The sequence below is a fragment of the Drosophila suzukii genome, chromosome 2L, assembly GCF_043229965.1.
Source record: "Drosophila suzukii chromosome 2L, CBGP_Dsuzu_IsoJpt1.0, whole genome shotgun sequence".
NCBI classification, from domain to species: Eukaryota; Metazoa; Arthropoda; class Insecta; order Diptera; family Drosophilidae; genus Drosophila; species Drosophila suzukii.
Window position 1 is genome coordinate 23,298,140 of NC_092080.1, and position 21,730 is coordinate 23,319,869.

The 21,730-nt window shown below is 39.1% G+C and overlaps 2 protein-coding genes across 2 annotated transcripts in view; one reads left to right on the plus strand and one right to left on the minus strand.

Moving 5' to 3' along the window:
• The window catches only part of nub (nubbin), a 45,167-nt gene that overhangs the window by 12,116 nt on the left and 11,321 nt on the right, over window positions 1–21,730 (plus strand). Inside the window, exon 3 of the mRNA XM_017080369.4 lies at window positions 17,789–18,319. Within this exon, the coding sequence (XP_016935858.3) occupies window positions 17,789–18,319 (531 nt within the window). The remainder of the gene's footprint in view (window positions 1–17,788; window positions 18,320–21,730) is intronic.
• On the minus strand, window positions 14,257–15,320 carry Ref2 (RNA and export factor binding protein 2). The gene is made up of 2 exons (XM_017080372.4): window positions 15,200–15,320; window positions 14,257–15,145 (listed from the first exon to the last, which is right to left on the minus strand). Exon 2 carries the CDS (start codon window positions 15,139–15,141, stop codon window positions 14,455–14,457), a length of 687 nt encoding a protein of 228 aa, XP_016935861.3. The 5' UTR covers window positions 15,142–15,145; window positions 15,200–15,320; the 3' UTR covers window positions 14,257–14,454.

Sequence of the window (21,730 nt, forward strand, 5' to 3'; positions counted from 1 at the left end):
CAGAGGCACGATATCGGTTCAGAGGGGAGTTACTACTATCCGAGCTACGTAGTACGTACCGCTCTCGCGGTGAGTTGTATGTGTGCAGCATGCAATATCAGTTCCCACAGTCGCCGCGGCGGTTGCTCTTTGGCAACGCCTTCGAAAACTGATGACGTTGTAAGGCAGCCGCAGAGTTGAAGCCGCCGCAGCCTCCTCCGGCCCCTCCCCCTTCCGCCCGCGAACTCCTACTCCTTTGGCTGATGACTCGGAGACCTCGACATGCATATGAGCTTGATGGGCTCGAGATGGGTGCGTGAGTCACGGGCTAGGGTCTAAAAAAAATATTTTTAAAAGATTTGTAATTCTTGTATTAGAATTTTCGAAGTGGATTTTTCAGTTTTATCATTTCTATATGTTTTATTAAGGGTTTTAAGTAATTCTTTGCTAAGCCAGTGTGAAGAAAGTTTAGAACGATTCAGTGGGACCAAGTAACAGCATGTAGAGCAAAATGCGACCATGCAATCTGTGGAGTAAATACAATTTTCAATGATTTATTTATTATTTTTTGTTATTCAACGGTGATGTACAATTTTTTTAAGAATTCTTTGTTAACAAATGTATCTTTAGTATGTTGGTGTCCAATATATGTTATCTAGAGAGTTCCAATAATAACGCAGCTAAGATTAAATACTACATTGTAAGCAAAAACATTTCCAGCATTAAGCATCCATTCAGATTTCCATTACCCCATCGCCATTTCCTTAATTTCATTAAATTGACTTTTGCACCTGCTTAAACTCGGACCGATTGCAATATGCTTCAGTCACGCTCACATCGCAAAGCTCGGGGTTTTGGTCCACAACCATAACCATCACCATCATCATCCACGCTCGTCTTCGTCGTCGTCGCTTATCTGGCAAAATTTGATCAACGTTTTCGCAATTCGGGAGCTCCGCCCCGAAGGTATTTCCATAAATATTCCCTGGCCCCAGCTTCAGCATTTTGCCAGGCTGCTTTTGCTTCATTTTGGACTGCTCAGGCCTTGCTTTTTACTTTTATTAGTTGGCCAGTTGTCTGTGCTGTTTTGGTTATGGCTCTTGTTGTTGCTGCTGCTACAAATAAATTAAAATTATGCATGCTTAGGCATAGGGCCCTGGGAATTTGTTTTGTGGGAAAGCCTCTTTTGTCTTTGGCTTAACTTCGATTTTTGTTTTGCGTTTTTGGGGCTGCGTCTTTTTGGGCTGAACTTAAACAAATATGTTTCGATGGGTGTAGATAATAATTTTTTGCACTGAAATTTATGTGTGTGGGAGCCGATCGTTTTTGGGCAGGAGGTTGGTATGTCAATGGGTGGGTAAAAAATGTACAATTATGGTAAGTCAGCTTAAGATAAACAAGGTTTTCAATTGATAGGTTGTAATTATTTTACTTGGGAAGACCGAAGATGACATCTTTAAAAAGATTAGTAAGGGAACATTTTTCCGGAAAGGGGTTCTTGGGAATTCCATTTTATTCTAAATTCCACTGAACTTGTTTTGAAATATTAAGACAAAACCAAACAAAGCTAAAATCGTAATGATCAAATGAAAAAGTAAGTCTGTAATTGCTGCTCCTAAAGACGTTTCCTTTCCAATAACCTCCCTTGGGAAAGCCGTAAGCCCGGCACGAATTCACCCTCTTTGCATGGCATTTAAAAATTTTAATAAAATTGCATTCAATTCCGTTCGAATATGAAAGCCGTTCAGGCACGTTCGGGCAGTTAACTTAGTTTGATTGCTGGCCAACGGGCAGTCGCTGGAGGAACCGAACCGAAAAGAAGAGAATCGAGTGCCTCTTCAATGTGTTTACCATAAAAAATGGTAAATTTGTGCTACGTTCTGTTTGAATTGAGCAATGCAGTCTGGGAAGAGAAGCCTGCATCCTGGCGCCTTCTTCAGAACGCAAGCCGCTGAATTTCCAGCGAACTGAGCGCATCGTAACTCATACGCCTCGTGGGCTCGCGAGGCCGGCGATTTAATTTGCACCGCCGCAGACTTCGCCTCCAATTAGCCATAATAAAGTTGAGACGTGATATTTTATTTCGGTTTTGCGGCATTGAGGGAAATTTGCCTACGTTTTGGCGGTGAGGGTCGGTCTTCTCATAAAAATCCGTCGATGTTTCTTTCCGCAGAAAACCCAAAAAAGGCAGCTGGTCAAATTATATGCATAAATAATAATTTCAAGGAGCCTGGCGAGCAGCAGGCGCAGAGACAAAGGAACAAGAACTATAAATTTGTTTCATTTTTGAGTGTGGAACGTGAGCTTTCTGTTTTTTGGCCAGAAAGGATATGTTCGAGGGAGGACTGGAGGAACTCCCTGCTCACTCAATGTTCGAACTGCGAAACCCTATCATTAGCATTTCCGCTTTTTATTATTGCTCAGCATATGTATAAGCCATGGGGCCATGTGAGAGTACCAGATGATCATACTTAATCATAATTTAAAGTCTTCGGGTCTCCGAGGATCTGCGGATTCAAATTGCTCGAGAATCTCGCCTGGCTTGTCATATGAAAATTGCAGACCCATTAAAGGGAGTCGCGGATCCCGCGGGTCAGCGGATACGTTGTTCTCTGAAAATGTGCTCAAATTATCCCCGTCCCGGGAGAGAAAGGGTGAGAGAGTTTTGGGTCAAATTATTGTCGGGGCCACAGTGGTTGGGGCATGATAATTGAGCCCATTTACATTTTCCTGGCAACATGTTTATGGGGACTATAAAATAAAATTTAAAACATGGTGAGGACTAAATCTCCAATATTATTCTTATAGAAACACATGTGATTTTTTTATAATTCCATTTATTTCTTCTATATCATAGCTTCGTATTAATTCGTATTACTGTCTAATAGGGTAATTTTGAATAATAATCAAAAATCAACGCCAAAAGAACCTTAACAAAAGCGAAATCCGTTCTTAGACCCCCGAACCACTGTTCTTCCCTGTGGCAAAATTAATTGACTTTGCCCAAAGACCCCGACTACATTTCGTAGGCAAATTAGCTTTGTGGCCTGGACGGAGTTTCCTGGGAACACAATTAACCAAGTTCCTTTCGGCCGGGAGGCGTTAGACGGCAACCTCTTTTACAGTTAGCGGGCAAATTGAGTTTCGAACATGGCCAACGAAGACCAGGAACCCAAAGATTCGAAGCCCCGAAAGGACCTACCTGAGTTGTAGAGGGAAACACAAAACAATTTGCCAGCTACAGGAAAGATTGATGGTGGCCACAAGGAGCTGGGTCTTCGGTAGCGATTGCTTAGACAGTTCCCGGTATTAATTTTGAATTCATAATTCAGGAAATCTCATTCAGGGAGCCAAACACTCCCCTGTCGGCAAACTCTTTTCAAATCGCTCTCACTCCCCGACGACTGACCTTCAGAGTCTTTAGTATATATGGTCTTTAGCAGGCGCCGAAGAGGAGTCTTCAGGCCCCGTCTTGGCCCCACTCTGCACTATTCACTCTCCCCATGACGCCGACTTTTATGAGGCTCAGTTTAACGCCAGTCTCTTTCCTGGTGCAAAAGTTGTGCTCATCTGACGCTCTTGCGGTTATAAAATTGTGCCAACATTTTTATTACTTTTCAACACATTTTCAGGTTGACGTTCGAGTCAGTCGTCCTCGGCGGTGTTTTCGGTTTCTTTTCGGCTAAGTGTTTTGACCACACTTTGTATAGAGGGGAGCGCCAGTGCAGCTGTTTTCCAACTGTCTGAAAAATTTATCAATGGTTTTACGTGCGGGAAAAATATGATATTCTTTATTAGTATAGAATGTTGTAAAAGTTGTTCGCAAGCAAAATTCCCTTAATCATTATTTCAAGAAACCTTATCACCCTAAAGGCTAGACCAATCTGTCGCCAGCACTTAAATATTTCTGAGAAAACTACTGAATTAATCTATTTTAATAATCTATACCAAGAAATCCCTGACAAAAGTTATCAGCAAATTTTAGCTCAAACAAACAAAATTAATATTTAGAACATTTACCCATTGAAAAACTTATTAGTAATATAAAAGAAGACATTCCTAGCACTTCATAAATTATTATTTCAACACAATGACCGCTATTTCGAACCTACAAAAATATACCACATGTATGGATATTCAGGAGAGATATATAGGTATTATTAAACCGAATGGATTTATGACACTCAAAAGCGGGGAGCAATATCCATAAGAGCAACTTGCAAAGCAACGAAATCTGCACTGAAACAAATGGGAACTAAAAATATAAATTTAATTTTTTTTTAAGTTTTCAAAGGTATAATGTAAGCAAATGAGAGAGAGGTCACTTGTAGTTATTGATATTCTATTTATAGTACCACAAGATTTTTAAACCAATTAATTTTAATGAAATACGATTATGTATTTGACCTTATAATTTTAAAAATATCTTTCAGATGAGCTACACCTTAAATAAGAATTATCATGATATTACACACAATCATTTGAGGGGTACACCTTTTATTGTACACCTTATTTTTGTTGGTGCCTGGCAACAACGCAAGTGAATTGAATGGGATGAATGGGAAAATGAGGCGCAGCTAAAGGAGCGTACAATGTACAGCGAGAACGCAGGTTGGACCTGTGCCCGACTGCATCCCGATCTGCAAGTTGCCACAGTCACTATGCCCCTTATAGACCCCTTCTTCCCCAGCTGCCCCTCCCCAATCCTCAGAGCGAACCTGAACCGATCATCCATTGCCAAAGTCATGGGAACTTTTTGCTGCTTGCGCCTTTCGTACGTTTCATTTAATTTGCATGGATCGTGCGGACGTCGTACGTAAGACTGACGACTTGGAATTGCCGTAGTGCCTCCCCCAGCCACCTGGCCCCCCTCTGCCTCCGCCCATCCACCCGAGCCCCTCCCCCCCTTGTGCGGCTACTTTGTGAGTTGTTGCTGCTGTGCCTGCGAAAGAAGGACGCGAGTCATCATCATAATCAACTGCCATGGCGGCTGCTGCTGCAGCTCTGAAAGCCTATCATTATGATTATGACGAATATTACTTTTGTATATAACTTTTACGCTGAGCCAAAAGAGATCCTCTCTTTGTATATAAACAGGTGCAGGCAGAATAATAGCAACCAGGGGTATAATAGAAATTAAATTTTATAAATATAATAAAATACTAAGAAAGAAAAATAGCTTAGTTTTTGTTTATTTGGTAATAAGTTTTTATATTGCCTTATAGAATATTATTGGCTCATAAAATTTATATTTTTATAAATTACTTTATATTCATATAAGTGGAAAAACATAATATTTTAACTAACTTATATTTCTCCAATAAAAATATGATAGTATCTTTACAAATATTATAAAATATTATAACTTCTCTGGAGTACAAAATTCTAATGCTTATCTGATCATAAAAATTTGTGTTAAGTGAACGATTTTTATAACAGATTTTTGTGTGGAAGGTTTAGGCATTAGCATAGTTGTGTACCGGTTTTAAATAATTTTTAAAGACATTCAAAGCCCTAAGTGCTATTTTGTTGACCCCAGCTGTATGTACATGTGCACAGGCAACATGTTGCTGCAGTGCAGATTCTTTTTGCATGTTGCTGTGATTGGTTTTAATTCAAGCCGAAAGAGCCGGGCAGGTTCAGGCTATTCTGCTCTTTCGGTTTCGGCCAGATCGTCCAACAGAAGCGACCTCTTGGCCACAATGGAGGGCGTGCTGCAGCAGCCGTGGCAGCAACATCGGCCGATGCATATCTGAAATTAGTTTTGGTAAACCCTTGCGTTCGTTCCCTTTTCGATACTCGTATATAAGTTCTATACTCGTATATTGCCCCCGCCCCAGTGCGCTCGGCTAATTAGCTCCCTTGGCTGTTTGGCTCCTTGTGCGATCTCTGAACCGGCATCATAAACATTTACCAGTGACAAAAACAACTTCATAAAGTACTAATTGTTATTTAACACCTCGGCAGCCGCCGCTAGATGTCGCTGCAACTGTCGGCAATTGTCTGTCACGAGATCGCTTCATTGTGGATTTTGCTGGCTTGGCCGGTGAATCATTGTGGCCTGGTCGGCGGGCAAAACTTGTCCAATTCACGGCACTCGCTTTTGTTGTGGCTATAAAAAGTTATTAACTGTTTCGTTTTTTATTTTTGCACCTCAATTGCAACCGTAGACAAGCGGCAGACAGGCTCCGTAAAGAAGTCAAACAAGTTAAAAATAGTCTTGAATGGAAGAATTGGTTGTTTTGGCTGTCGGATAATGGAAACTTTCTTGAAGTGTTCGCAGTTGCAAATAAAAAATAATAAAATTAAATTCAATAAATGTATTGTGCTGGGTCTTCGAAGATTCATTTATATTTAGATGATTGTTCTGGGTCAAGTTGGTATTGCAATTGTTTCCAGGTGGTTGCTCTTTTGAGTCGTTAGTAATCATGGTAAATATCTGGGGTCATATAAGTATCAATTTTATGTGCTATATTCAAAGAAAATTAAAAGATTTTTTGCACAATTTGCACAGTAGTTTTTGCTATAAAAAAGTATTTCCTTCCCTTTATAATTCCAATCAGAGGTTTCTTCAAATACTGGTGCTCCAATCGGAGGAGAACCCACCCCTAGATTTAGTGTATCTTCTCACCGCTAGATGGCTTTCTGCAATGTGGGACAAAATCAGGACAAACTATTTACGCGTTTTGAAAATTCTGTGGTAGAAACCATTTTCATTGGAAAAGCCCAATCCAACTTCTGGATAACTGCACTTGACTTCAGTCCTCACCTCCTCCTATCCACCTTCATGCAATGTTCAAAAAGCAAAACTAATTACAATTGACAGGCAATTGTGTCAGTTCCCTGGCAGCAGCAACTACAACTCACTCAGTTGCTAAGCAAGTCAAGTCAAGTCACCAAGAGCAATTAGTTAAGCCAAAGAACCCAGAGCCGGGCTGAAAAGAAGGAGCAACGAGCGAATTGTGGACTATAATTAAACATTTGCTAATTACCCCAGGTAAAGTGCGGCCCCTAGTCGATAGGGGACGAAGGGGTGCCACCTTTAAGAGGCAATAAAAAATATGAGTGCAAGTCGCTGGCCAATATAGAATGACAATAAAATGGAAAACGGAAAAACCGCGAATCTAGGGGAGTATAAGTGCACTGGGAATAAGATTCAAATTTAAATATGCCACTCCAACAAAATATTTTTAACGTTTGACTTATTTCTATAATATTAGATAAGAGAATATTATTAAACTTTCAACAAAAATGTTTACAAATTACAAGACCATTTCTTGCAGTCTATTTGTAATTAAAAGAATGGAAAATATCAATGATTTTCATTTAATTCCTCACATCTTGTTATAAATTTGTTAGATTATCTCAGTTTCTAAATTCATTTAGTAACATATTTAAAATTAAATTTATATAATTTATATAATTTAATAGCCAAAATGTTTCCAGTGCATTTTGGCCTGCCCCAACTGGTGGCTGGTGGCTGGTGGCACCCCCCGGGGTCAGCTAATTGAACGCTTTTGGCCCGATTGCCGTTGAGAACTTCATTTCGCGATCACAGCTGGAGAGAGGGAAATATGGCATTGAATCGATAGATTTCAGCTGATTTATAGGGAAATTTGCATATGCCACAGTGCTGGAAACCGATTGCTTGCTCCACAATGATCACCCCCCGGTTCTATATCTCCCCGCCCATGGCAGCTCTGGAAAGATGCCAGCGAGGTTCGTTGCCTCAGTCTTTCGATTCGCAGACGTTCTGGCCTGTTTGAGCACTTAAGTGGATTGTCCCCGCAGTTCCCCGCCCCCATAACTCTCTTTATCTGGCAGTATTCCTCTATGAATATGCGTTAATTGAACTTTTGCCGAGACAAACTGTTATGCGCCTGCAGACAAATGCCGCATCGACATCGCCGCTTTTTCCAAGTCCAAGTCTCAATTGCAAAAGCTCAGTTCAGCTCGGCTCAGTTATGAAGGCAGCAGAAACAGCAACAAATATTTGCGTATCTTTTGTTGTTTTTTCGGTCTGTTGTGCAACTAATTAGTGCGCAATGCATTGCACCTGTTGCTATCTGAAATACACTGTTTTTATGGACGGGTATCTAACGTTTTACCAAAGAGTTTGTCACGAAATTTGGAAAAAACTTGGTTTTTTACAGTCTTGAGCTTAATTTTTAACATTAAATTGCATTGTAATAATATAATACATATATTTATATTATGTTGTTTATTAAAACAAGTAATTTATTGTTCCAAGAAACCTATAAACATGATTCCATTCCAACTATTTTTACTTACAACAAGTCTTAAGAAAACGTTAAAGGGCTTTTTGAAGATTTTGTTTTACAATATAAGTACTTGACCTATAAATTTTGAATAACTGCAAATATAAAATATAAACTGTTTGACATTTTTAATACCCATTAAGGGTATTTAATCTGCCGATGATCCCAGCTCACCTCTGGCACTCTTTTCGTGTTCTCTGCGATATTTTGCACCCAGGGAATGTATTTTGCATGCGATCGCCGCTTAGATGACGTCGCTGATAATTATTTGTTGTAGTTCTGGCGGCAAGCTCACTTGTTTTTGTAGCAATTTGCAGGGAAATATAATTTGTTGCCGTTGCTGCAGTACTTTTTTTTTGTATTCTACCTGCAATTAATTATATGTTAATCGCAATGCATGCTAATTACCCAGCCCCCTCCCTAGACAACTTGTTGGTAATTTAACCCTGACTGCGAATATGCGTGCGTTTTACAACGAAAAAGAAAATGCTGTTGCCGCTGTTCATTCAATTGAAAAATTACAACTTTGGCTTATTTGCGTACATTTCGTGTTTTGATTGTTGCTTCCATTAAAAAATATTTTCCACTCGTCAGCGTAGATTATCTAGGATAACTGTAGTTTAGTCGAGTGTTAGTAGCTAATCTTGGCAAGAATTAATCGTAGGCTTCTGGGTGGTAATTAAAATGGAGCTTGAAAACAGTTTTAGTATCAATATAACCAAAGAAAAAGCACTTATATGTTCAAAAATAAAAAACTATAAAAATGTTAAAAAAAGAATATTTTAATATTAATTTTTCAAATAATCCATATTATTATTTTTCATAACAATAAATACAACCAAGATGATATTGATAAAAGTGGCGATCTCACCGCTTTATCTTGGGGCATTTCTATATATATTTTTTTAGAATTTCAATGTCAATTTGTTTTAAATCGAGCTTAGAGACAGCCTGGGATTGTTTCGGGATCTCGAACTGTGAGACTGAGTCCAAGATGAATGTCAACTAAAAGCAGAGAAAAATGTTTTTTCTGTAGCATGTTTAACGCTGTCAGAAGATCACCGAGTTGTGCTGGGGCCTCAAAACGGACTTGTTTAGCGGCTTTTGTTTCAAGCTGAGCAAATTTTTTTGCCTTTACCCCTCTTTGCTCTTTTCGCAGCCGCTTTTGATTTTCTTAACTTTTGTTGCCGATTTTCGCATTATTATGAATGGATTGGATGGATGGATTGGCTGGATGGACGGATGGATTGGCTAACTGAGACGAGGAGAAGACAGCCGAAGAAATCATCATAACAAGACAAGAACAGAGCCGAGATTTCTGATCCTTGACTTTGATCTTTGGCTGCCACATTTCAGCAGCGGCAAAGTTGAAAGCATTTTTCAATGATTTTTCGCTTTGTTTTTGCCTCTTTGGTTTTTTTTACTCGGATTGACTGTGGCACGCATCCCCAGTAAAACTGTAAAGCTAATTAGGGGGTTCTGCTGCCACAGCCAGTTAAAAAATTTATGAAGTGCAACGAGTTTCTTTTTTTTTGCATAAAGATATGGAAATTTGTGGCAGAGGAAGAGGGAGAAAAAATTGCGTGTTGTATGGGGGAAAAAGTGCGAAAAACTAAGGCAACTAACAAAGCGAAATGGAAATATTTGAAATTTATTTAGATTGCTTGGAGCCAGAGGGGATTGTAATGAAATTCAAATAGCTTGCCGCGGCTCTTTCGATTTCAAAAAGTGTGCAAATAATAATGAGTTTGGTTTTTGCAAATTGAAAATTACAGAAACTCACATACGCAAAAGCACACTCACATAGGAGCCAAGTAAATTGCAATAATTGTACTAATTGTTATTGCAATTATTGCTGGCAATTACCATGACTAATGTGGGGCAAAATGTTTGTGCATATTACGGGTACAAAGACAGCCAGCTGAGTTACAGATAGTTGAATGCTCCAAGAGTGTGGATTAATGTCTTTCATCAAATGAAAATTAAATAAAAGCGTGATTCAAGAAAGTTCCATCATTAAAACCGAAGTTTATGTAGGATATTTGGGTTTAAGATCATCAAAAGAAGTAATAGATATTATTATAGTCATGACAGTTGATTTATTTAGACATTCTTTGACCATCAATTTGCAGATTTCCAAACCCAACATAGTAAGGACCTGTATGGCTGCCTGGACACCTGCACTCCCTTTCATCCTCGACAATTGGGCATCATTTAATTTATGTACTTGTGCACTTCCGTGTTTTCCATTTCCCAGTTGCAGCATTGACCGACTGCCCTAGACAATCGAATAAAATCATTGGCTCAATATCCGTTCGGGTAGAAAAATTGAATCCAAAAACATCAAAAAGATGGGTATCATCTTGGAGGAAGGGTGCCGGCAATTCCCTTCCTGGGTTTTTATTATGTACGAAATACAATTAAATTTCGTTTAATTTATGGAAGGCACAGCAAGTGCTGGGAGCTCACTGTTGAGGAAAATCCTTTGCAAAAAAATAACACAAGATCAGAAGAAAACTCCCCCAAGACAGGCGACTTGTTTACATTCCCACGTCCCAGAACACACCTTGCTGCATATTCAAAGAGCACAAATAATAATAATAATGAGTGCTCATCAATAGGATAATGCGAAATGAGTTTCGGATCCTTTCGGTTCTCGTACTCCTTAGAGCAATATCCGTTCAAGTGGAAGGCAATCCAGTGAAAGTTGTCCTTGCATCCTGACTACCTGGTTTTGCAATTTTCCCTGCATTTGCAGGTGAGATTGCCTCATTCGATGGTCCCACAAAATGTTCCCAGACTTCTTAGGGTTGTTTTCCAGCCCAATCTTATGCAAAATCACCTTAAGGCGAATTTGCATGGGAAAGTGTTTGTGCGGGTTCCTTAATGGAACATCTTTCAGGGCTATTATTCCGGGGATTTATTGTTGAGCAGGAAAGTGCAATTTCATGCAGACAGGTTGATACTTTCCATATAAATAAATGAATGAATGAGCATATGAGTAAATGCTCGAATATGCAGGTACTAGGTTTATTTGAGGGGTCAGTTCAACGGTCATAATTAAAACAAGAGCAAGATAAGTTGAAGCTAAGAATGAATATTTAGTTAAATAGTATATTTAGCAAAATGTTCTTTTAACTTTAAAAAAATTGGTTTTAATATTAAATAAAAACCAGAAAGGAAGCCAGCTTTGGCAGTCCGATTTTTGTATACCCTTGCAGGCTGTTCCCGTGGGAGCATTGCATGTACAGACCTTTCCGATTTTTAGAAAATTAAAAACTAATAACAGAAATTGTAAGATAAGGTTCCATTTCAGTTTACTGTATGTGCCGAAATATAACTTTCTTGTATTATTTTGACATTAATTACCCGATCGATCCTATAACGTCTCCTTCACCGCGTTGCAAACTTCTGACTAAAATCATTATACCCTCAGCAAGGTTATAACATATTATCTAACGGTTTAAGAGGCAGGCGTTTATTGGCTTACTAAACTAGAAGTCAGGTTAGTTAATTATAATTATTATTTTTTATTATTGCCAACTTTTGAAACTCAATTTTCTACTCACTCGAGTCACAGCCACTCCCCTCGCGGCCACCCCATAATTATTCACTTAACACATATCTCGACTAGGCATCTAAATTAATAACTTTTTGCTCTGAAAAAGAAGAATTGCAGGAAAATGGAAACGTAAATAATATTTTCTTGTTCATGTTGCAGGGCTCATTAATTTCGCTTGTTAACATTTTTAGCTAACAAATTTTCGACGGCATTTGCCGCATAGCCAGACGAAAACCATTTTCCAAGTCGAAAAACAGCTGTTGAGGCATTTGCATGGCTTTCACTTTTATGGTGTGTGTGTGCACATGGAAATGGAAAATGTGGAAATTTGTCGCAAATTACTTTCACTCCGAGTATCGTGTTACAAGGAAGTCAGCGGCGACAGCTCGAATTTGAATTGAGAACCCAGCGAAATCGAAATCCTTTCGCAGGACGTGTGACACCCCCAACCAAAAAAAGGGGAAAATGTGAAAATGTTTGCATGTCAAATTTAATTTCCAAACAAATAGAGGGAGAGCAGCTGCGACCCGCAGTGGCCACAAGCCTTTGGCACAAAAGTGAAAGGATCCCGGGCCAGGATATTCGATCGACGACGATATGCGTGTGCCGGGCCGCCTTTAATGATGATAAATGCGATGCCCTGCCATTGGAAGCTGCAAGTTCCGCCACATTTAGCGACGACGACAAAACATTCTCTGTTTTCAAAAATCATCGGCGACTCACTCGAACAATTTTAAAGCAGGGTTCTCGATCGCTAACCCTTACGGGGATCCGGGGATTGGGTTACACAACGGGCACAATAACAAACAAGGCGCGCATGCGCAGCACGCTTGGTTTAAGGACTCGAGCGAAAGGCGCATCCTTTCCCCGCACGCGCTGCTTTCGATTTTGTTCTGCGATGATCACATTGATATCTCTTCCGATACATAGCCTCCGTGCCCCATCCACTTTTTATTATTTCAAACAATTTTTTATTGGCCCTCGGGAGTTTCAAAACTTTGTTTTTTGCTTATCATTCATGTTCATGCAAAATAGGGTTGAAATTTCATGTACATATGGGTTTTGATTTTTTTTTCGCATTTTAGAGCCATGCCCACATTTAATGGTCGCCCCTTTTCCACCCCTTTGGTGCGTCATGAGCAGCTGCCATTGAAATTCCTTTTTACTTTGCGCGCTCAAAATTTGGTAAAAATGTGCTAAAAATCGGAAAGTAATTGCCTGAAAAATCTCAGGGTGACAAAAAACGAAAATCGAATCCGCTTAGGTGACATTTAACCTCTTGAATTTATTTCTGCCATTTTTGCACAATTTCGTAACGTATTTTTTTGAAACATAAATAAAAAGGATTTTATTACCACCAGCATCAAGTCGAGTGTTTTCTTGGGAAACATCGATTTTAAATTTTGCAAAAATGGGAAAACTACATAAAAACCCATTAAAAAATGGCAGAATATTGCGGGTTCTGTGAAAGCGTGGGAATGGGTGTAGTTTTGGCAATATATACTTTTTATAAGCGGAGAAAGTCCATTTTTTTCTTACAGAAAATACCGCATCTCTAGAAATAGTTGCAGTTATTATAACAATTAAAAACCCTCATATGAAAAACCATTAGTTTTCAATTAAGACCAAATGAATTATTTATTTCGCTGTCTCAAACATATCAACCTTAGCCTATAATTTCCACAGACAGCGATTGAAAATCCACTATAATTATGGTCTTGCCACACATTTTCACTTCATTTGCAGCGGTGCTAAGCAAAATTTAAATGCAATAGAAATAAAAATTAAATTAAATATATGTGTTTAATATGAGTTTACGCAATTTAAGACCATTTTTTGCGGCCCGCTGATGTTTGCTTTTATAATGCGCGTCTTGGGCCAAATAACTGCAATTACAAAACGCAAAAACGCGGCGGATCGGGTGCGGGAAAGAGAGGCAAGTCGGGCGTCTCGAGCGGTTGCACATGCAAAGTGTGGAAGGGAAAGAGACGGGGCGAGTGGGGCGCAAGTGCCTGGCACGAAATTTATGCAAACAAGCAGCGAAGTGTAGAAAGGCGTGTAAAAAGCGGGGGCGTCAAAAGCCAAGAGGAGAGGGACGGGGGCGAACGCACTGCGAATTATAAGCGCTAATTGTGCTCAGTGTATGCAAAAAAAACCCAAGTTGCGTGCCAAAAGCGCATTAAACAGAGCGCACCGTTATTTAAATGAGCGCCAAGCTCCGAAGAATTGCTGCCAGTGTATTTTATGCATGGCTCGACTGTCTACATGCATTGGGCGGGTTCAAGAAAAGAAAGAGAAACATTAATCATGTGTATGACAAAAGAGAGATCATAATTAAACAAAGAGAAATTTAATTAAACAAAAAGTATATGTCAATATTATGTTAGTATTATAATTTATGCTTCTACAGTTATTATGGATAAAGTATTAAACATGTCAGTGCAATGGTGGGACCTTGTGATCGATTTTTTATTGATATATGTTGAGTGAAGTGGTTTTTAAGATCGTTAGAATCGTATGCAAAGTCAATTGTTCTTCGTGTATTACTTGGTCAATACATTTATCTGTACCATGAAAAGTTTTCCCTGGTTAAGAGTATTGAATATACATGAGGTATATAAACATTTGTGACTTTCAGAAACGAGTCCAGTTCGGCAACCAGCTCCCCATAATGACATCTTTGTCGGGCTCCTGCATATAGTTCGAATTCGATCCCAATCTGCTGTCCCAAGGCATAGAATCAAGATCTCCAAAACTGTGGTTGATGTTACGAGACTTCAAAGGAGCACGCTTAAAAGAGCGCTTGAAAGGACGATACTTGAATGGCTGAGGCTTGACATCGGGAGTGGTCAGAACCAGATGTATTTTCAATCGACGTCCGTCCAAACGAACCCCGTGGAACTTCTTTAGGATTCTCATGGCATCATCGCTATTTTGAAATACCAATTCGGCGGTGCCCAATGAGTTACCAAAGCTGTCGTAGTGCACAGCCCCTTTCTTCATCGTTCCATTTTCATTGAACAGTTCCATAATATCCGCATCGTTTACGCCGTAGTCCAAATTGCAAACCATCAGGGAAGTGGGTCTTTTTCCTCCACTAGTCCCGTTGCCTCGAGAGAACTTGATCTTCTGAGTGGCTCCAGTCCTCTTGCGGAATTTACGAACCCTTCCAGATCCATTTACTGGAGATGTTTTCCCGATCAAACGTTTTCCCCCAGCACGACGATTTCCTTTGGGAGCACCACGTTTCTCTTTTGGTTTTTGGCGAATGCGATTTGACTTGATGATCTCGTCAAGGCTCATCATCATGCTGTCCATCATGGAGCTGTGGAAATTTTTGAATTCAACGATTATTCAAAAGAACAGAGTCAATAGCTACCAAAAATACGTTTAAGAACAGTTTTTTAAGAAAGATTTGCGAACTATATAAACGTCGTATGACAGAGAATACAACACCTTCTAAGATCTTTGGACGTTTAAAAAAAAGGCTACTTAGTTACTCTACTCATAATATTAATTACTTAGTTACTCTACTCATAATATTAATTAAGGAATTAATAAAACGGAGCATACGTAGAAATCCAAAAATGAAAAAAAAAGTATGTGAAAATCGTACCCATGTTTCCCACTGCGCTGTTTCGACTATCCCACCCATATTATAATACCTTGGATACTATATAAAAAGTCGCAAAAGAAGAAGCAATAAATTCACGTTTCGCATACACAAAAGAGCAAAAGTCGCAACAATAATCACTTTGCCCATTGTGCTGCCGTTTTGTTTCGCTTATTTTTGGTGCGTAGCCAAGTGATCACAAAGGGCTGGTGATCATCATTTCCCGATTCTCCAGATCCGCTATTGTCTAGAACCGGGTTCTTCTTCGGTCTTCTTGGCCAGTGTTACAGTTACACTTTGTGTGCCGAAAATCGCAGCGGGTGTGGTGCAGTTGCCAGGGGACAAAAGCCAAATTGCACTTGGTTAGGTGAGCTCGATCCATTGTCCTTTGCGCAATGTGCAGTTCCCACGACGATGGTGCGACTGCTCCTGTATTGCGGTATAGAATCCTTCTGGACCCCAGCAACACCTCCTTTGATTCCCGGCTACACCTGGCCTTCGGCGGAGGAAGGGAGATGGATGGACATCGATCTCGGGCAGGTCTCTCCGCCGATAGCTCCTCAATTAAAGTGCTGGCTGACAGAAATTTATGACCGTAGGAGGATCCTTTTCTCGGTGCTGCCACTTCCTCGTAATTGTGCAATTGAAATGCGCTGTCAAACGGTAAAAAATCTAATAATTTTTGGACTCTTTGTTGCCTTTCGTTTAATGCTGCAATTCGTTTGTAGTTGCAGTTATCCTTATTATATCCCTGTCGGCTTGTCCTCAGAAGTTTACCTTTTCCTAAGATATTCAGGTTGCGCAACAGGCAGAGATTTGTTTGCTGAAGCGAGAAATTGAAATCCTGAAATATCGCAGATCCTGAATACCTTGCGATAAAAAACTAAATGAAAGGGAGTTCTTGGAAACGCAAGAAAAAAGTATAATGACAAAGGACACTTTGGTTACTTCAGATTTATCTCTGTGGTAAGTCTGGTTTTAAAAGATTGCGTAGATTAAAGGTATTTGCCTCATGATTATGAACCTGAACCAAAAGTTAAGTCTGAAACCCTCAACGCTTTCTATATCTACAAAGCTTTATAGTATTACCAATCTTAATCTTATTTCTTAGGGTTATCTATCCCTTTTTAAAATATCACACATTCCTGAACATTTTGGACTTCCCCTTTTAATTTGTTTCCCCTCAGAAAACTTTCACACTTGAAACCCATCCATGTGACTCATTTTTTAGTGGCATTCCTGAGCACAGAAATTACCCAGCAACAGGAACAGGACTCAGTGAACACATGATGGCGATGTCCTGCCGTTATTTCAAGCATCAGTTACCCGGAGACATTTCAACGCCTTGCCATGAAAATATTTTTCATATTTCCCCGTTCTTTTTTGGGCCACATGCCGAGAGAGGGCTCTTCAACCAATGAAATGTGCCCGGTTGGTTGCTTTTTTAAGAGTCCCCCCTCCGGTGTATCCCCTCCCAACACTTCTCCACACCAAAAGCCAGGGAAATATGACGTTATCAGCATATTTCCAGGAGTGTGCGTATTGGGCCATCAACCCCGGGGGGAAATATTAAAATGAAGGCCCGACACTGCCCGCCCGTTTTTTATGTAAATCAACCCCTTTTTTATGGCCCACCAGAGAGGGAAGCTTATTCAAATGGGGTGAGTCATATAAAAGGGTTGCTGTGATTCCATAACGATAGGCTTATGTAAATCCCAAAGTCAACCCTTTCGAAGATAGCGATTTGCGCTTGTGATTGGTTCGCTGGCAGTGATTTGAATATATAGGCATACAAAATGGTGTACTTTTTAATGACATGACCCAAGTTGTCTTGGAGCTCGAGTTACAAAAGGGGTAAATAAATATAAATCATTTTAAATATTTTGTAATCAGCACAGTCACAGTAATAAATCGATAGAGAACAGAAATGACTTACCTTAATCCAAAAAATTAATCACGCTGAATTCTAGAAAATTTATGTCATGGCGATTTTTTTCATAAATTAGAAAAATTAACGACTAGAGTGTTTGGTATAGGAATGCATTTTTTTCTAAAATAGTCGATTAATGTATATTAAATTTTTTGGAGAATCAAATTTAAGTTTTGGGAAAGAAATCTTTGCCATCGATGAATGAACTCCTATAAAGAAATTTATAATTCAAGCAAAACCGTTTTTAATTGTTTTCCAAGTTTTTTAATAGAAGCACTACAATTAATCCGTTTATAATTGGGATAAACATAAATATAATAGTATACTTTTTATTAAATTATGTCTTAAATAAGGCTGTCTGACTTACTCAACCGGATAGCAAAATAAAATCTTAGAGAATATATTTTCCGCATTTTCCTTTGCAGTTGGCAACTTTAAATTCGAGCCAAGCCAACAACATGCCGGGGCTGCGAATGAAGCCGTCCTAACGAGTCCCGGGGAGAACAAAGATGGAACTTTGACTGCTGTTGACACAAATATGCGCGATGTCAGCGCAAATCACAGCAGCTCCTTCCTCTCGTCCTCCCCCGCCTCCTCGGCCCGCGTGTCCTGCCACTCCCCCTCCGCGTCGCCCCCTTCGGAACAGGACGAGGAGACGAGGATGCAGGACAAGAAGCTAACGCTCGAATTGAAGTTGCAATCGTGTGATGAATATGTTGAGCAGCCAAAGGATACAGGAGCCGAACGGCTGCATCCTGCTCAGATTGCCAGCAACAATGCTTCGTCGCCTCTGCAATTGAAAGTGGAGGAGCAGGAGGAGCGGGAGGAGCGGAAGGAGGAAAAGGATAAGGTCCTGGAACTGACCGGAGCAGCAGTTGCTCTCTATGGCCACTTGAACAATGCCAGCAAGGATGTGCGAGATTTAGAGCAGTGCCTGAAATTGCAGGACCCAAGTGGTGAGTAGAGAAGGAACTGATGCGATGGAAATTAAAGTTAAGAAGATTTTCTTTAAAAGAGGAGACTAGTTGTACAATGTACAATAATATAATAATACAAAATGAAACACTTCTTTGGGAAGAACTATGTTTTTAAACATTTAGGTCTCATACTTCACCTCTGAAAACATTAGATGGTATATCAAAATCTTTTTTAAAATGTATTTTCTTAATTATTTTTTAATAATATTTATCCTCAATCAATCAATTTTCAATCAGTAATCGCAATAGAAAAGGATACAAATCTTAATCTTATAAGTTATAAGTTATAACTTTTGATAGATAGTACATATATTCCTAAAAGCCATTAAATCTTTATAAAATCAAAAAATCCTAAACCTCGCTTTCTAAATAACGATATTTGAATTTCTCTGTTCCTTATGTTCTACCTTCCAATTACCCTAAAACAATATTTCATTAGGCAACTGTCCTCTGCTAAAATCACAGCTGAAGGCATGCAAAAAAATTTCCGTTTTTTTACCTTAAAACTCGTGGGAAACTTCCGCAAAATAAGTCCCAAAAATAATTCACGAGAGTATGTTTTTTGAGAAAAAGGCGCAAAACAAATCAAAAACCGTTAACAACCACAATCGGAGATCTAGGTATACTCAAAATAGTAAGGAAAGAAAGAACGCAATTAAGGAAACTCGCTATAAAACTCCCGAAAAAATGAAACGCAGAGAAAGTTCCCTAACTACCCCTAGACAAACAGAAGGAAACTCAAATTTTCATGCTAAAAATTGCATAAAAAGCGGAAAAAAATGCACTTGGGGTAGGTAAACGCCTCGTATATGCATATCTCAGGACTCGGTACTCACTACCTGAGGGTCCTGCCGATGTGTGTCCTTACTATTTGGGGTGTCAAATGCTAGCAAAGTACCGTAGCATGTTCTTTGCTATTCCATTGTTTAGCCTCGCTCTATCGTGTGTTTTTTAAGAAATATTTCCTTATCGAGGTAGGCAGACAACGCAATTGATTTCTGTTCTTTTCTACCCAAAAAAACAGACCGAAATTTTCTGTAAGGACATAAATAAGAATCAAAGAACGTCATTGAATGTCATCCTCGATATCGATGATTCGGTGCTTCATCATGTTACCCAAAACAAAGGCAAAGTCTGAATTGAAGTTGCCATCGGAGATATGTAAAAAACCTTAGGGGAATGCGATGCCAAGGATCATGAATATTTTTGGGCCAAGGACAGGCTGCTGCAGCTTTTCCTTTTCCCTCCTCATTTTCGGAAGTGCTACCCTCTTTGGTCCATCCCCAAGTTATTTGAGTTCGAATTTCCTATAATTTCAAGCAAAATTGTGAGCGGATTTTAGGAGATGGTAAGCTGCTGATTAGAATGAGGGACAAATTTAATTAAGGCACACACTCTCGCTGAACTGGGGGTGAGTTTTTCAACTGAAATTTATAGTTCCTGAAAGGGTGCAAAAATATAATCTGCAAGGGCAGATGACTTTCGTAAGTGTGTGCAGAAATGATGGTAAAAGTGAATTTTAATTCATGAAAATAAAATTGGGAAGTCTAAGAATACCGGAACATTCAAAAACATTTACTGAAAAATTTAAATATCTTTTATTCCTTGTATTGCTGATGACGAAAATTATATAATATGGGTGGATTTTTTTAAATTTTGGAAACACATACAATTTACTCTTTAAAATGTCAATTTCGCTGTAAACTATCTTCATAAAATCTTGTAACCCCAGAATATATATAAACCTTCTTGTTAGCCCAAGTTTAGTTTCCTTTTCCCATTATTCAATGCACTAAAATCTAAAAATCAGAAAACCCACAAGAACAAGCCCCAAAAAGGGAGATCTTACTAAACTACAAACACATGCCAACATGTTTGCTGGTCCAAAACACTTTACGACTTCATTAGACATTTCACTTTTCATTATTTTCTCAAACAATTTACCAAGTACCCTCCAAATGGGTACGGAAAAATCCCTTTCCATTTTCTTTTTAATATTTTCCGGCTGCCCCAATAAAAATGTTGTTTGCCAGGTTCAACTCTTCTGCACTTTTTGCCTTTTTATGATCTTTGCCTACATTGACTTAAGTAATTCTCGGCAACGAATTTTCTTTTACGATGGGCCGCAAGGACGCCTCGCAGTGTGAGGTGAGTGCGAAAGGGTGGGGGAGTGCGGGAATGCGGGAATGCCGGAAAGAGAGGGAGATAGCGGGCGAGCCGACAAATAGTTTTGATATTTTTTATGGACACGCACAGTAGGCCACATAGCATCAGTTCGAGTTCACGCAAATAAAAAAGTCAAACGGTCAGCAAGTCAACAGCAGCGAAGTAAAATGAGCGATCCCGACGACTTGATACCCTGCATAAAATAAAGCATCAATAAGAAGATAGAATTTTTCAAATGTACTCACTGTTAAGCCGACAATACTTTATAAACGTTGAGAAAAAGTTAAAATTTATTAAAACAAAAGAATAAATAGTTCCTCTTGAGAAACAATAACTCAGTTTTTAAACATCTAATTATTATTTTTTAATTTGGTAGGTACATTTAAATATTAACAATAGGTTTATATAAGGATTTCATTAAAGCAAAGGCCTTAACAATCATTTATATTTTAAGAAAAAAAAAAATAAAGTAAAATATTGGATGTACACCTTTATACCAACTCAGTTTTGCCCAAAATCACCTCAATACCCTGTAGGGCACCCCAGAAATCCTTTTTTTAACAGCTCTTTGCGAACGTGAGAGAACGGATGACCAGTAGTCGAAGTGGACCAATGCCTCTTGGGCTAATTAACATGTAGACTCAGGATGCTGGCCGACAAACCGACTTTCTGACTGCCCAACTGACTCGAATGACTCGGTATCCTAAGACACCGAACGTATCGAATGTTTTTTATGATTTACGTGGAAATCGAGCCAGTTTGCGTCGTAAAAAAAGACGGCTAGGAGCGCGAAATCCTTCGGACTGAAGGAAAACTATACCGAGTCGAACAGAACCCTAGGTGGCTATCATTGATGGAAGCGTTAAACGCTTGTCAGGACGCAGTCACTGCTTCCTCTGACTCGACCTCGACTTACCTGTCTGTAATTTTTGACTTTTTATGACTTTGTAACAATTTTTTATGATTCCTTTCCATAACAAAGCGATTTACGCATAAAAAATTGTATGCCTACCCCTGCATTGGTCAGGTAGTTGGGCTAGTTTTTTATATATGGAAAAGATTTTGTTACTCTCGCCTTGAAAATTTGACTTTTTCATTATAATTTGTTTGTCGTCGCACTTCTTAGGAATATAAAAAATATTGGGTTTTCAATATGCATAAAAAAGAAATTCAGAGAAGTTGACCCTTGTGTCAGATTTTTCAGGTCACGGTAATTTTTAAAAA

What these genes read in the sequence shown, in the direction of transcription:
- Ref2 (XM_017080372.4), bottom strand. Translation starts at nt 15,141, where the DNA reads ATGATGGACAGCATGATGATGAGCCTTGACGAGATCATCAAGTCAAAT.